The 14,674-nt window shown below is 40.1% G+C and overlaps 1 protein-coding gene across 1 annotated transcript; it reads left to right on the plus strand.

The window, feature by feature from the left end:
* Window positions 1-757: 757 nt before the first annotated feature.
* LOC115568118 (zinc finger protein 706) lies at window positions 758-3,620 on the plus strand. The gene is made up of 3 exons (XM_030395199.1): window positions 758-915; window positions 1,866-2,014; window positions 2,420-3,620. The coding sequence occupies exons 2-3, from the start codon at window positions 1,880-1,882 to the stop codon at window positions 2,513-2,515; spliced, it is 231 nt and encodes a 76-aa protein (XP_030251059.1). The 5' UTR covers window positions 758-915; window positions 1,866-1,879; the 3' UTR covers window positions 2,516-3,620.
* The last annotated feature ends 11,054 nt before the right edge of the window (window positions 3,621-14,674 follow it).

A 14,674-nucleotide genomic window follows, 5' to 3' on the forward strand; every position in this document is an offset into this window, starting at 1 on the left:
GTTTCCACAGGTGGCACGGTCGGCCTCCCATTGGTGGATAACAAGAGAGCGTGACCCGAAATCAAGAGAGGTGGTTGACACGCGGATGTGAAATATAATTTTCTTTGGACGTTTGTGTGTGTGTGTGTTTTGTTTTTTGTTGTTGTTGTTGTTGTTGTTTTTGTTTGTTTTTACAGCAAACCTGCAAAGAAACTGAGCAAAAAAGTAATGACTGACTTTCTTGCTCACTTTTTTACTTCTCGCTCAGTTGAGCGACGTTTTAAGTTCTAGGACATTTTCTAGACTTTGTATTGAAAGTGGTTGATTAATCAGAGGAAATCAGAGTTAATATCACAAAAGCTAGTATGCCAGAGATCATGTATTAATTTAACCGTGGTTATATTGTACATGTGTTAATATACAGTGTGGTGGAACGAACAGTAACTGGTCTGAGTTAACTTGGCCTTATTGTCGTCTGTACCGTGACACCTTGTGGTCGGCATTCATTTCACAACGCGCACACAGAAAATTGGATCATATACTTTCAGCCGGTAGAATTCCCTAACGTGTTTAGTTGTGCTTGTTTTAAGAAATATTCATGGTTAATGGGCTGCTTCACGTTAATAATCTGTGTTACACTCTGTGTTGTCTTTTTGTAAATGGCCTTGAAGCTATCTAATGTGGCAAGTGGAAACGTATGCTGCATTTATGTGCTGCAAGAAATTGTCCTAAACTGGTCCATATTGATCATTTGTGAGGGCCTCATTGTCACAAGTACTGACAACACTTGAAGGCAACACGGTTTACGGTTCGGGCATGCGCATTAGCTAAGTGAGGACACATTAGCAGAGGCGGCGGAAGGTCCAGGGGACTTAACCCACGTTTCTTTAATTTGGTTTTAGTGTCTGTCATCAGAAAGACATTTATTTTTCACTGGTAAGTCTTTTATAAAAGAACAATTATGAATCTCAACGCCGACTCTCTGTTAAAATGACTGTTTTCTGTATCTAATGTGTTCTCCACACTATTCTGCCAAGCTAGCGTAGCATCAGCGATAGCAAGCGGCTAATGTTAACACAATGCCTGTCTTTCTTAATTAGTATAACATTACCTTTGTGTTGTGTATGTGCTGTACATGCCCTAAAATGTGAGTTTTTGTGTTTCTAGGACAACCGCGTCTAACATTAGAACATTTTTACTTTGAAACTGTAGCCCTTAAACTAAACGTAACGTTACAATGGCGAGCTAAAGTTGGCTAACGTGACTGCTAAACTAGTCCACTTTGAGGATGTTAGCTGTCATCAGGGAGCTAACCGCATAACAGCAAAATACGTCGAAAAGTGACCTCACTCCTATCACAGTCTTCGTGAGTGGCTGATATTTTACTGTAAAGATTTGGCAAGTAGTGAAGTTGAGGACTCCGTCACTATCAGCTAAAAACAAAGTTGATAAAACCATAACACTGACCCAGTTCTAGTGTTGTGCGTGTGTATGTGTAATAACTTTGGAAATCTGCAGTCACATTTTCTTAGGGGAAATTTCTAAGTTAATTGCCTGATCCATGTGACCCAAAAAGCTGCAATTAACCTAATTCTAAAAGATGTTTAACAGCCACTGCTGCTTTGCACATCTGAAGTGTTTTGATTTCATAAGACAGCTGTCTTTTAATTGATAACCATCAAGGTTGCTTCATCTGAAGCCTCAGCTGGTGTAACTGCTTTATGTTTCCAGTTAATGAATCTCTCAGCCCCTCTGTAATCTATATTTTCCTTTAAGTCTCCTCCTCAGAAATCATTGTTTGCAGGATAGGTTTCTCTTTCACAATTTATGGCTCCTTGCCTTCCTCGTGGTGTTGTGCTGATCAAATCCCCTCATAATTTCTTCAGCTCTAGCATCAGATATGGCCCGTGGGCACCAGAAGTTCCAGTCCCAGCAGAAGAATGCCAAAAAGCAGGCAGACATCAAGAAGAGCAAAGGCCATGACCAGAAGGCAGCAGCTAAGGCTGCGTTAGTATACACGTGCACAGTGTGCCGGGTATGTGCTTAGATGGTAAAAAGAACATAAAATTATTCTTTGATGAGCTTGGTGTCATATAACGGTGAGGTAAGGATCGAACTTAGTATATTTGGGGGGCAAGCAAATGAGCCACCTCCCTTCCAGTACTGAGATGCATTAAATTGTTCTCAGTAAAGAGTAATTTTTTAAGTACATTTTTTTTTAAGTAGGTAAGTTATGGCTTATGCAACTTTTGTTCAAGTGACCTTGATGTGGAAGGCCAGATATCAACATGTCTATGGTGCTATTTATGTATGTGTATATAGGCAAGATTTGGCTTGATGCTGAATGTAACTGCCATTTTTATTGTGCTTTTCACGTTACTGTATATGTAAATGTAGATTTTCTAATTTTTTCTATTTTTTCTTTCTCACAATTTCTCAGACACAAATGCCTGACCCGAAGACCTTTAAGCAGCACTTTGAAAGCAAGCATCCAAAGTCCCCAATGCCCCCGGAGTTGGTTGATGTGGAGGCGTAACACGACCCCTTACTTTCAGTAAGACCGTTGGGTCTGATTCAGGACAGGCTCATACATTTAACAATGTTTCAGATAAAATGTCTTCAGTACAACTTAAGTGCTTCATGCTGCTAAATTTGGTAATTGATATATGGGTGTTTTATGTAAGGAGGTCCACTTGATTGGACTTTCTGCAAAACTATTCTCACTCAGAATTCAAGCCGGGACCACTACTGAAGGTAAATAGACAGCTACCCTATTTAGGCTTATGCTAAAAAATTAAATGTTCCGTCTTTGATTGTATGCAAAACTTCTATCTGATCATTTAAAAATGTTGTGCCCACCAAACCAGCTTGTCCATGGGCGTTACCACCATTACTCAATCTCAGGGCTCCCACTGTTTCAGAAAATATCAATTGGAAATGGCTCAGTGAAAAAAAAGTTGTTCACAAAAGAGCACTGCAAATCAACTCATAGCATACCCATTATACAATTTCTTCAACTCCTGACTGCATTGAATATTTAATGATCGTTCTCCCTGTAAGAAATAGTCGGAGTGAAGTAGGGTGAATATATAAAGTTTGCACTGGGTGTTGTAATTGATAGCACTAAACCTACTCCTATCCTCCCAGTTTATTTGTTGTAAAAGGAAGTATGTGGCATAAATCTGTGTTCCACTGTAGTATTTGATAATGATTTAGTTTATCACTATTGTATTTTTGCAGTGGAAGCTGTCTTATACTGTCATCTTAATGGCATATGTGACAACGATCCCAAGTGCAGTCCCACATTATTAAGTGTGATTCTGTCATGATGGTGCACAAATGTTTTGACTCTGAACCTGCATTTAAAGTCTGAACTACATTACACTGTAAGTGAGCTTTGGTTCTTATTTTTATATTAGTTTCTGTTCATAGCATGCTAACAGCCAAATGATTAATTTATAGAAATTAAATATTTTCAATACATTTGGACCTGTTGGTCATTAACCACTGACATTGTATCACTGTGCTATAGTCTGGACTGATAACCAGCCATGTTTCTACTTTTTTAATGATCATATCTGTGTCCACGCAATGTTATGTGTATCCTTTTAATAAAGGTGTTACTTTTATATGAACTCTTACTAAGCTGTTGGGTTGTTGTTTATTTATCATGCCATGAACTTCCACAAACTATATTGTTTGTTAATGTAAGGCTAATTGTAAACTAGCCTTACATACTCATAACTAGTTATAGGTATATGGGTGCATGTATTTTGGCCAACAGCATATTTTGTTTTATATTTATATTAGTCATTTTACTGGTGCGTGAAAGGCCTCGTAGTGTTGCCCCATGAGTAGCAAGGCAGATGACCAGGACAGCACTACAACACAACACAACACAACTCCAGAGACGTCTGAGAGCTGTCAGAGGATTCACATTAAAGGCATCCAAACGGTGTCCAACGTACCCGTGTGGTCACCACCCATCTCCAGCAGGTTGGTGTCCATCCTGGAATGGCCGAGTTATTTTCACCCAACCTGAACTCCGCAGAGCCCCTCCATGCCAGTTGAAGCATTGTGTGATCCACCACCACATGACCTCCAGGAAGTCCTAGTAGCTGTCACTGCAGTATAGAGTGCCGTGTGGCAAACACTGTTTGACGTGTACTACAGCATGTCTAGAGGAGTGTGAGCCACACTCAAATGAAACATGTCATTGTTGTCGGGGACCAATATATTTACAAAATCAAAATTCCAACATGATATCAAGTGAAACACAAAAATATCCCTACTTGAGTGTACAGTCAGTATCATATTACAGTGAGTACTCATGTCATGGCACCATCTATAAACTGTAAAGATGGAGGATTTTAATCAGTGTTATAAATCACTGTTCCTCATATACATCTGCTCTTCCAGTCTTTTAACTTAGGGCTCTAGACCAATACATTGAGCCTCAACAATGTGAGTTTTATTAGCTTGTTAGTTTGTACCCCGGTGTGAAAACATGACCCCTCTTAGCAGTTGATTATCCACAAGGTTTATGACCAAAGAAGTTCTATATTTACGAGAGAGAAATGTAGCATGACGCTTATAATGAATCACAGTGTTGGTGGAAAGTAACAAGAACTGACACACTAATAATGCTAGTTTATTATTAGTCGCAGTCTTGATATATGATTCCACTGTTTGTTGCTTAGAACATAATGTGTTTCCAGTGACACGCAATCCCATATGCACAAACACAAGCACCATATATACGGTATATATATATATATATATATATATATATATATATATATATATATATATATATATAAACACACAAACATACATTATATGCCTACATATTAAATTAACTATAAAAGAAGATAAAGCAATATAGAAACAGCAGCACTTCTGAGGGATTTATACTTATACTCTGTGGTGGAAAAGTATTCAGATCCTTTACTGAAGAAGAAGGAGAATTTGTTAACAGCCGAAGGATCCTTCAGCTTCTTACAAACATTTAAAACACTATGAGTCGCTATTGGACCAATAAAGTCACGTTAGTGACTGAAATCAGACAGAACAAATATATAAGCTGTTTTGTCTTGGACAATAACCTGTTGAAGGTCTTTGTACCGAAACGTTATTTAATTTTTCCTGGTTGCAAGTGTGTTAGGAAGTCTTTGGTCATGATGTTGTTGAACCTTGGTCTTCTCCTTCGCACATCTCTGTCCACAGGTGTGCAATGGTTTTGCTCAGTGAAATATTAGAAATCTTAACATTTGATACATGATTTTCGCTGGACAGCAAGGACATGAAAATGTGTCATCTTTAAAGTAAGTCCAACTGTCAGATAAACTTAAGTAAAAGTAAAAAATATCTGCCTCTGAGATGTGGTGGAGTAGAAGTATGATGTTTCATGAAAATGTAAACCCTTAAGTAAAGTACGTGGAAGGCTACCTTATATATGTACTTCAGAGCAGTACTAAAGTAAATATTCTTAGTTACATTCCGCTACTGGATAAACTTATTGTACTGTATGTGGTTAAACTATAATTGGTACATGGGTGTGCATACTTGTGCATAAAGCCTGACCTACAGATATTGTAAGTGTAAATATTCTCCTTTCTAAATATACTGCGCATATGAATAGTGATTTTCCTGACTTAACACAGCCATTTGTCATTTTTCAAAAATGTTTTTTGTATTCTGTATTCTGCCAGCCAAGTCTGAAGCTTGCATTATTATTTGAACGTGTATATAAATAACTACAGTGTTGTGAAAAATTATAAAACTTAAGCGTTATTCCAAGATATTCTTTAATACTGTTAAAAAAAATAACAGAAACCTCTATCTAGATATTTTAACTCACACATACACCCCAAACCCTCCCCCATCTTCTGCTCCCCAACCTCTGCTTACTGTTTCCCATGAGAGCTCCCCCTGCAAGTCTCTGCTGTCACTTGCATCATTTACATCTGATCACTCTCATTTTTCCACCCCATCAATGATCATTCCAGTCAGAATCACCAGCGGATATAACCCCCCTTATAAAACTGCCACAGTGCCTAGAGTCGTGACATATAAAAAATTACCCCACTAAAACATTATGTGGAGCAGCAGAAGCCACTGAAGCACCAAATGGCACTTTTGAACATTAGGTCGCTCACAAACAAAATGTTTCCGTTCCTGGTCAACGACCTCATCGCTGAGCGACACATTGACTGTAAGGCTAAGCACTGATGCACCTGCTGTACTCATTGAGACCACTCCCGCAGACTATGATTTCTCTTACTGTTGTAGACAAGGTAAAAGGGGAGGGGGGGTAGCTACAAGTGCAGACAAGTCTCATTTGATGTCTTTAATTCTCTTGAATATCTTGCCACTATATTTAAAGGTCGCTCACCCATTCTAACTTTTACTTTACATAGAGCACCAAATCACTGTTCCAAATTTTATCTATTCTTAACACAAATTACGATAAAATTCTTATTGTTGGTGATTTTAATTTGCATATAGACAACAGAAATGACAATAAGGCCACAGATTGTATTAATCTTTTAGATGATCTTGGTTTTATGCAACATGTCCCTGGACCGACCCACAATATTGGACACACCCTGGACCTCGTAGTCAGCAAAGGGTTAAACGTCAAAGTTTCCTCAATTGAAGTTGTTGCACTGTCGCACCATTTCTGCATTGAATTTACTGTGTCTGTGCTCATGCCTCAGGTTGCTGCTCAATTCACTCGAAAGTCAAGGTATCTCATACCAGAGGTGGGTGAAAATTTTAATGGGCACTTTAGTTTGTTGCCCCCACAAGCACTCTCCACATCTGTCCACTCCCTAGTGGGTGAGTTTAATTCAAAGTTAGAGGCAACAATCGACCTCGTTGCACCTTTGAAACCGAAATAGACAGCCTTAAATTGTAGGCCACCATGGATGAATGAGTCTGTAAATAACCTCAAAAGAAACTGCAGAAAAGCTGAATGTAGATGGAGGAAAAGAAAACTCAGGATACACTATGATCTTCTACTACGTGACCAACTCTCACAATACAATATATCAATGAGAAATTCCAGCCAGGCTAATTTCACTAAACTCATAAATAAGAACCAGAACAACCCCAGATTGAACAGTTGACCAACTGATGAACCCCATTTCTACCTTCCCCAGTGAGTATTCCTCCATAACAAAGTGCAGTGAATTTGCAGTGCATTTTAACGATAAGTCAACTATAATCAGAAATAATATAAATCTGACCGTGTCCCATAATACCTTAGAAAGCACTACGCACATTGAAAATACCTAGCAATCTTTTACTCTGGTAGACACAGAAATAATTAGTAAGGTGGTCTCTGACTTAAAACCCTCTACCTGTTCACTAGATTCCTTTTTTTAAAAACTGTTCTTAATTGTCTTTCTGGGGAATTATTAATGATTATAAACCACTCCTTACTCCCTGTCACTTTCCCTGATGCTTTAAAAACTGCCATGGTTAGACCCATTGTCAAAAAAAGTAACTTGGATTCCTCAGATTTTAATAATTACCGACCCATATCAGAAGATTTTAAAAAAGTCTTTTTCACATACACATACACATTTTCCCCCCAAAAAATAACGACATCTTCGAGATGTTTCAGTTCGGTTTTAGAGCCCAACATAGCACAGAGACTGCACTGGTCAAAGTAGTAAATGACCTAAGAACAAACACTGACTTAAAGTGAAACTCTTGCCAAAAAGCTACCAAGGCTTTATTTGTGATTGAATAAGGGTAAAACCTTTGTGTAAAAGCATAATTTCGCCAAAAGAGGCACTTTTAAGACTCCACTTTTACGGGGTGTGGGGGGCACTGGTACGCTACCATCAAAATCGCTGGTTTTAAAACACTGAGAAGGCTCGACACAACATGAAACTTTGCTCGTAGTATCACCAGGGTCTCTACACATGAATATGTGCATTGAGAACATTGTTTGTGTACACAGAGTTTACTAAAAAGAAGGGAGGAAGGACCTAAAAGGAAGGCTTGAGGAGTGGTCCACCATTACTCTCCTGCCTGTTAGGTCGCACTCGGGGATAGACACTTTTTGTCTGCCATGACAGCGGCGAGCCGGAGATGCTACTGCTAACAAGAGTTGTCCAAAAACCTTCTTCTTAGTAAACTCTGTGTACACAAACAATGTTCTCAAAGCTTTTGTGCCTTCTTAGTGTTTTAAAAATAGTAATTTTGATGCTAGCGTACCAGTGCCCCCGCACTCCATTGAAAATTAGTCTGCCCAAAAACGAAACTGTGGTAAAGTGCCTCTTTCCTCGTAATTATGCTTTTACACGAAAGTTTGACTCATATTCACATAAAAAATAAAGCCTTGGTTGCTTTTTGGCGAGAGTTTCACCTTAAATAACCTCTCAGCTCTGGTTCTCCTTGACCTCAGTGAAGCCTTTGACACTGTTGACCATTAAATTCTTATACATAGACTTGAACACTAGGTTGGTGTGTCAGAAATGGTGGGAGTTCTTTGTTTCCATGGGTGACTCCTCCTCAGGGAAAATGGCTATAACCTGTGGGGTCCCACAAGGCTCCATTCTAGGCCCAGTCCTTTTTAATTTGTACATGCTGCCACTTGGTGATGTTATTAGAAAGCACAACATTGAATTTCACAGCTATGCAGATGACACCCAGTTATATGTTTCTGTATCCCCAGATGACCTTAGCCCACTGGATAACTTAATAAACGTTCTGACGAAGACCAGACAGAGGACACATGTAACGCATATTTTAAAGTCACTGCACTGGTTGCTCATTAGTCTCAGAATTGATTTTGATATCCTTTTAATAGTTTTAAATCACTAAATGGCCTGGCACCATCGTATCTTTCTGACATGCTTCATAGATATGCACCCAACAGGTTCCTCAGATCCTCAGCAGCAGGCCTCTTGGTTGTCCCCAAGACTTCTGGGAAAAACCTATGGGGAGTCAGTTTTCAGACACTATGGCCCTCGTCTCTGGAACAGTCTGCCTCTTGATCTGAGGGACTCCATCTCTGTGAAGATTTTTAAACAACATCTAAAGACATATCTTTTTAGCCTGGCTTTTAATTAGCTCTTTTTATTTTTTATTTATTTCATGTCACTTAGTTCTTATGCCCTGACTCTTTATACAGCTTTATACATATTTATTTCTAACTCCATGCTTGTACTTACTTACTTAATTACCATCGATGCATCCATTGTCTATAACCGCTTTATCTTTTATTCATCCACGAGCCTCTTATCACTTTTGTTTTGTTATTTCTATGCCTTTGTATTTACTTATCTGTCTGCTTTTTACTCATTGAATTATTGTTGTCTGTTGTTTTTAACTTTGCTCTGTGAAGCACTTTGAGCTGCATTCATGTATGAAAGGTGCTATATAAAATAAATACAGTTGAAGTTGAAGACGAATACAACAAGTTTATATACAGAATATTACAAATACAAAACAGAAATCACATATGATACATGAATACAAATCACAAATGAGGTAAGTCAATATGATACAGTATAAAGAAGAGGCATCCATAAACATTTGTAATAATGATAGAATTAGTAGAAGCTGTAGCAGTGATATAAATATAATTTGCATGAATATTAAGTTCACAAAATACAGTCTTAAACATCAGTTTGATTAAAGACTGTGTACAAATCAACACAAGACACAATTATAAGTTGATACTAAGCAGAAACTGAAATGTAGTCTAGTTAAATACATGTAGTTGAGTGAAAAGTCCAGTAGCCTCCTCTGAATTGTGGAATAGTGGAATCTAAGATAAAGTAGCATAAAATAGAAATACTGAAACATGAGTACCCGAAACTTTAAATAAGTACAACACTTTAATGTAGGATATACCTATAGCCCAAGTATAAAAAACTTTAATTTGATAAAGACTGTACAGATCAACACAAATACAAGTCTGGATGTTATTTGATGCTTAGGCAAAACACAATAACATGGATGTATGCACGCTGACAAAATTGTTGGTACCCTTCCGTTAAAGCAAGAAAAACCCACAATGGTCACTGAAATAACTTGAAATTGACAGAGGTAATAATAAAAAAAAAAAAAAAGTGAAAATTAGTCAATGAAATTCAGACATTGCTTTTAAATTGTTAACTAATTTTTATGTCTTATTACTTTTGTCAGTTTCAAGTTATTTCAGAGAACATTTTGGGTTTGGCTTTCTTTAACGGAAGGGCAACAAGAATTTTGTCCACATGTGTAGGCCGAGAGAGGGGATCAGAGATAGATATAGAAGTCCTGAAAACAGTGGGCAATATATTTTCTTTAGATGCAATTGACGTAGAAGACTGTTTCTGACCCTCATTTGGTGCTGAACGTTAAAAACAAAACAAACAGACATTGCGCTATGGGGATGTCATCAAGGGATGATGACTGAGGACCTCCAGGAAGGAATTCCTGCAAATACAAAGAAAGGCATTTGGACCTCTGGATTCTAGGACACGTACCCCACCCCACCCACAACAACAACAAAAACATTTCAAATATTATGTTACCAGGACAGGCCAAATGACTAGGAATGTAACAACACCAAAAACTCATGGAATGATATCATCACAATATATAGTCCACTCTATCATATTTAACGATTGCCAACTGCAAAATTGGACAGGAAGTTAGCGAATACAACAAAAAGGCTCAGAGCAGCTTTTAAAGCATTATTCAAGTGATTTAGTGCTCACAAAAGATAGATTTAAAAACAGAATCGTAAACATTGTGAAGCAGCAGAGGACAAAACAGTGCTTTTCCCACTGCACTTAGCCCCAGGCTAAGGTAGCTGTTAGCCAGTCAGGCTACGAAATTAATCACATTGGCACATTCCAAAGTGGGCTATCCCCAACTACAGCCAAGGTCTTCTTGGCCCTGTTCTGGAGCAGGGTTAGCCCCAAATGTGTTGGGTTATCCTCTGAAAATCAACTAATCATAGAGCTAAAATCTGCCCATGTTAAACAGATAAACATGACATTCTAGAATGTTACCATGTATTACCACCTTGTGTTACTTTGTGTGCTCCCACAGAAATTCAACCCAGAGCTAGTAGATGTGCAGTGTAACTCATAGAGCCACAATCTTTGTTTCCCAGGGTCAACTCTTAGCCTAGCATAGCCCTGGTCTTAGAATAGGCAGTGTGATTAGCACTAATATCCTAATTTATAATTCTTAGATTGGGTCAAATTACAGGTCTTCATTAAAGCCACTCTGCCAGGTCATCAGCCTTTACTTTTAAACTCTTCACTACAGTTTGTCAACCAACACCCCAGTACAATTTGGAATAAATAACAGACAAGCAATTGCACAGGCACACAAAAACATGACAGATTGTTGTAATTATCTAAGAGTGGTCAAAATATGATGATGTGGTATGTGATGGTTCATTAGGATGAGAGGAACTAGAGCCGATTGGGATGTTGCCGTGACTTATGAAGAGACTGGTCCATTATTGGTCAACAGTTTATTATTTGTTGACTCAATCCATGACTTGGTCACAGACATTACTGGAACATATAAAAGTGTGCCAACAATGCATGTGTTGCTCTCGCAGACTTTAGTATGACATAAGCCTTTTTAATTTAAACGTGTGTAAAGCCAATCAGCTTAACTAATACATCTCAAGCTATTGCTGAGAAACACTTAACATGAACACTTAACAGAACGTGTGTGTGTGTGAATGTGAAATGTGGGGGAAAGTGTGCTCAAGGTCTCAAGATGAGGTTGATGGACTTACTAAGAACTCGCCTAACCAGTTATGCATGTTTAGGTTATTGCTTCGCTTTTTTCCCATACTTGAAATCCCTCTGGCTTGGTACTACACACTTCCTGGACCAGACTTTGACAAGTGAGAGGAGACATTCATTGTTTAGCGCTGGTGCTTTTGTGCACTTCTACCGCCGACATTATCTGTTCTGCCCTTAAATAGGTTACAAGCTTGAAATCTTGGCCCGAGGGGAAAACATGTGACAAGGCAAAAATAGCTTCACTCTCTCCCCTTGGAAACCAACCAGGATGCAGAAATAGTAGTTTCTATTAGGCAAGATATGCTGTAGCGCTGTGTCCTGTGCAAGGCTGGATTAAGAATTCAGAGGCCCTTGGGCCAGACTCTTAGAGGCCCTTACACACACTCACACAAACACACACACACACACACACACACACACACACACACACACACACACACACACTTGTATGTGCACCAACACAACAGACAACTACTTTAATAGTGCACAAGTGTGGATGTAGTGTTGGAAACTCCTGCACTTAAACAGGATTCACACTGACCGATAAATTCAACACAGACTCTCAGCACATGCAGTGTATGTGTGTATTATCAAAACAGTCTACACTCAGATATGCAGAAACACTTCAAAGAATAGCAAACAACCTGTTTTTAGAATAGCCACGATAGCAAACATCCCACCAACAAATGTTTTCCAAATCATAAAAAAAACAATGCACATTAACAACGCTTGGGAGACAAGAATACACACACACATTAGAGTCGCTACCTTATGCAATGACCTTTTTTCTGGCCTTTCTCCTGGCAAAAAATCTACAACTGTAGATAAATTAAACACAAGACTCCCAGCACATACAGTGTATGTGTGTATTATTATCTTTACCTCCAATAGTTCTGTCCCTGGCAGAAGCTGGGTAGGTCGACCGACCTGCAATTAAGTAATTCTGCAGCGCCTCTCTGAATAAGAATGGTCTTTATCGTATCGCTGCTTGTGTCTTTCCACAATTCCGGATCCGTAGTCGTCTCGTACCACTCCTGCATTTCCGTTCGGGGGCCGCCGGTCCCAGCGGCATTGTCACTGGCAGGTCCCTGCCGTCATCCCTGGCATCATCCGCAGCATTGTCCGCAGGATCACTCACGGGATCATCCGCGGCATCAGTGGCCTCACCACAGCCGTCAGGCGGGCCATCCAGGCTGGTCAAAGATGCGGGCGGGGCAGCCGGTGAACAGGTGACTGTCACACTGTCTCAGTCGAGGGCAAGGCCCCTCGCTGTGGATGAGCTGGTGATGTGGAGGCATCTGCCGGGTAGTGATCCTGCTCTTCACTGACGCTGATGCCATTAAAGTCAGTGGCGTAAGTATCGGCAGTGCAACCGCTGCAGCTGCACCGGGGCCCAGACGCAGTCAGGGGCTCATGAAGGAAGAAGGACAAAAAAACGAAAAAAAAAAAAACAGCTGTCCAGAATTGCCACAGGACCTGTTTTTGTGAATGAAATATCTGGGGGCGGGTCGGTAAGGTAACGCTGAGTGGCCTTGATGCCTGTCAGTAATGATGAGTCGCGTCTCGTCACCTCTCTGCTGTGTCTGCAGCTGAGCACTGTGATGTGTCTCTCTCCCCGGCCGGGAGAGTTAACATACCGTACAATACCAAATAATAGCCGGGGCGTTTATTTGATTCAATCACTGTACAGACCAGGCATTCATGGGACAGACGTTTAATTCCTTCCTCTCAAAAATCCGGGATGAAAATGTCACAAACTTCTCCAGCTTCTTGGTGAATTCTCTGGTATCCTGCTGGGCAATAGTTGTCCTCTGCAGGTGAAGTTGTTGCAGCGGAGGAAACGACCAGCACTCACTGCAAACTCCTCATCTCTGCTGTCACTCGTACATTTGTTCCTCCATCGCCCTGATCATTTTGCGGGACACTCTCTCGTGTTGTGCCCGTTTGCTGATAACTCATCCCCGCATGTTTATCTCAGGCTCCTTCTTCCTCCCTCCAGCAGGCAGCCTGGCCCTGTTGCTGTCCTCCTCGGACAGACGCTGAAGCTCAGTTAGATTTTTTCGCCAATCTCTCACTTTCTTGGTGTCGACGGAGAAACGTATAGGCGCAGCAGAATAAATAAACAAACAAACAAATAAATAAATAAAAGGCCGTCCATCGGCCGATTACTGATCGGCCCACAGCGAAAAAAGTGGCTGCGCGTGTGTGTGTGTGTGTGCGCGCGTGTTTCGGGGCACACAAAAAATATTTGCACCGGGTCTATATCACCATGATGTGACACTACTGGTTAAAGTTAGATGCGGTGAAAAAGCTTGAGATGTTCGGAATGCCATGCCGGAGTTGCGAATGTCTTTTATCCCTCTCCTGTTTTGCTTTTAATTCAGTGGCCCAACCCTAACCCACCGCCTTTTTCCCATGTTTTTCCGTTCCTCCATCATCGCCCGGACACAGACAGCAAAACAAACAATCAGTCATATTTTTATTTGCAAATAAATCGGGTAGACTATAACTTTGTAATTCATCACACACTTAATGAGGTCCACTCACAAAAAAAAAAAAAAAAACCACTAAGTGACGGAGGCCTCTGGTAGCTCGAGGCCCCCGGGCCGCGGCCCAGACGGCCCGGTTCGGGATCCGGGCTTGGTCCTGTGTTCTAGTTTGTGATGCTCTCAGCATCTCAGGCAAATACTCCTAAATGCAGTTCAAGTCCATTTCAATTCTTATTTATACAGCCCAGAATCCCAAATCAGAATGTTCCTCAGTGGGCTTTACAATTCGTACAACACATGACACCCTTGATTTGGATTTGGTAAGAAGCTTGAGGGACGGACTTTAGCCTAGGGCTCGCTTAGTGAATTGTATGACCTAGGGCTTCGGCTAAGTGCTGGGTTTCAAGTTTGTGTGCAAGAAAACAGCTA

Source organism: Sparus aurata, chromosome 17 (genome assembly GCF_900880675.1).
Source record: "Sparus aurata chromosome 17, fSpaAur1.1, whole genome shotgun sequence".
Taxonomy (NCBI): Eukaryota; Metazoa; Chordata; class Actinopteri; order Spariformes; family Sparidae; genus Sparus; species Sparus aurata.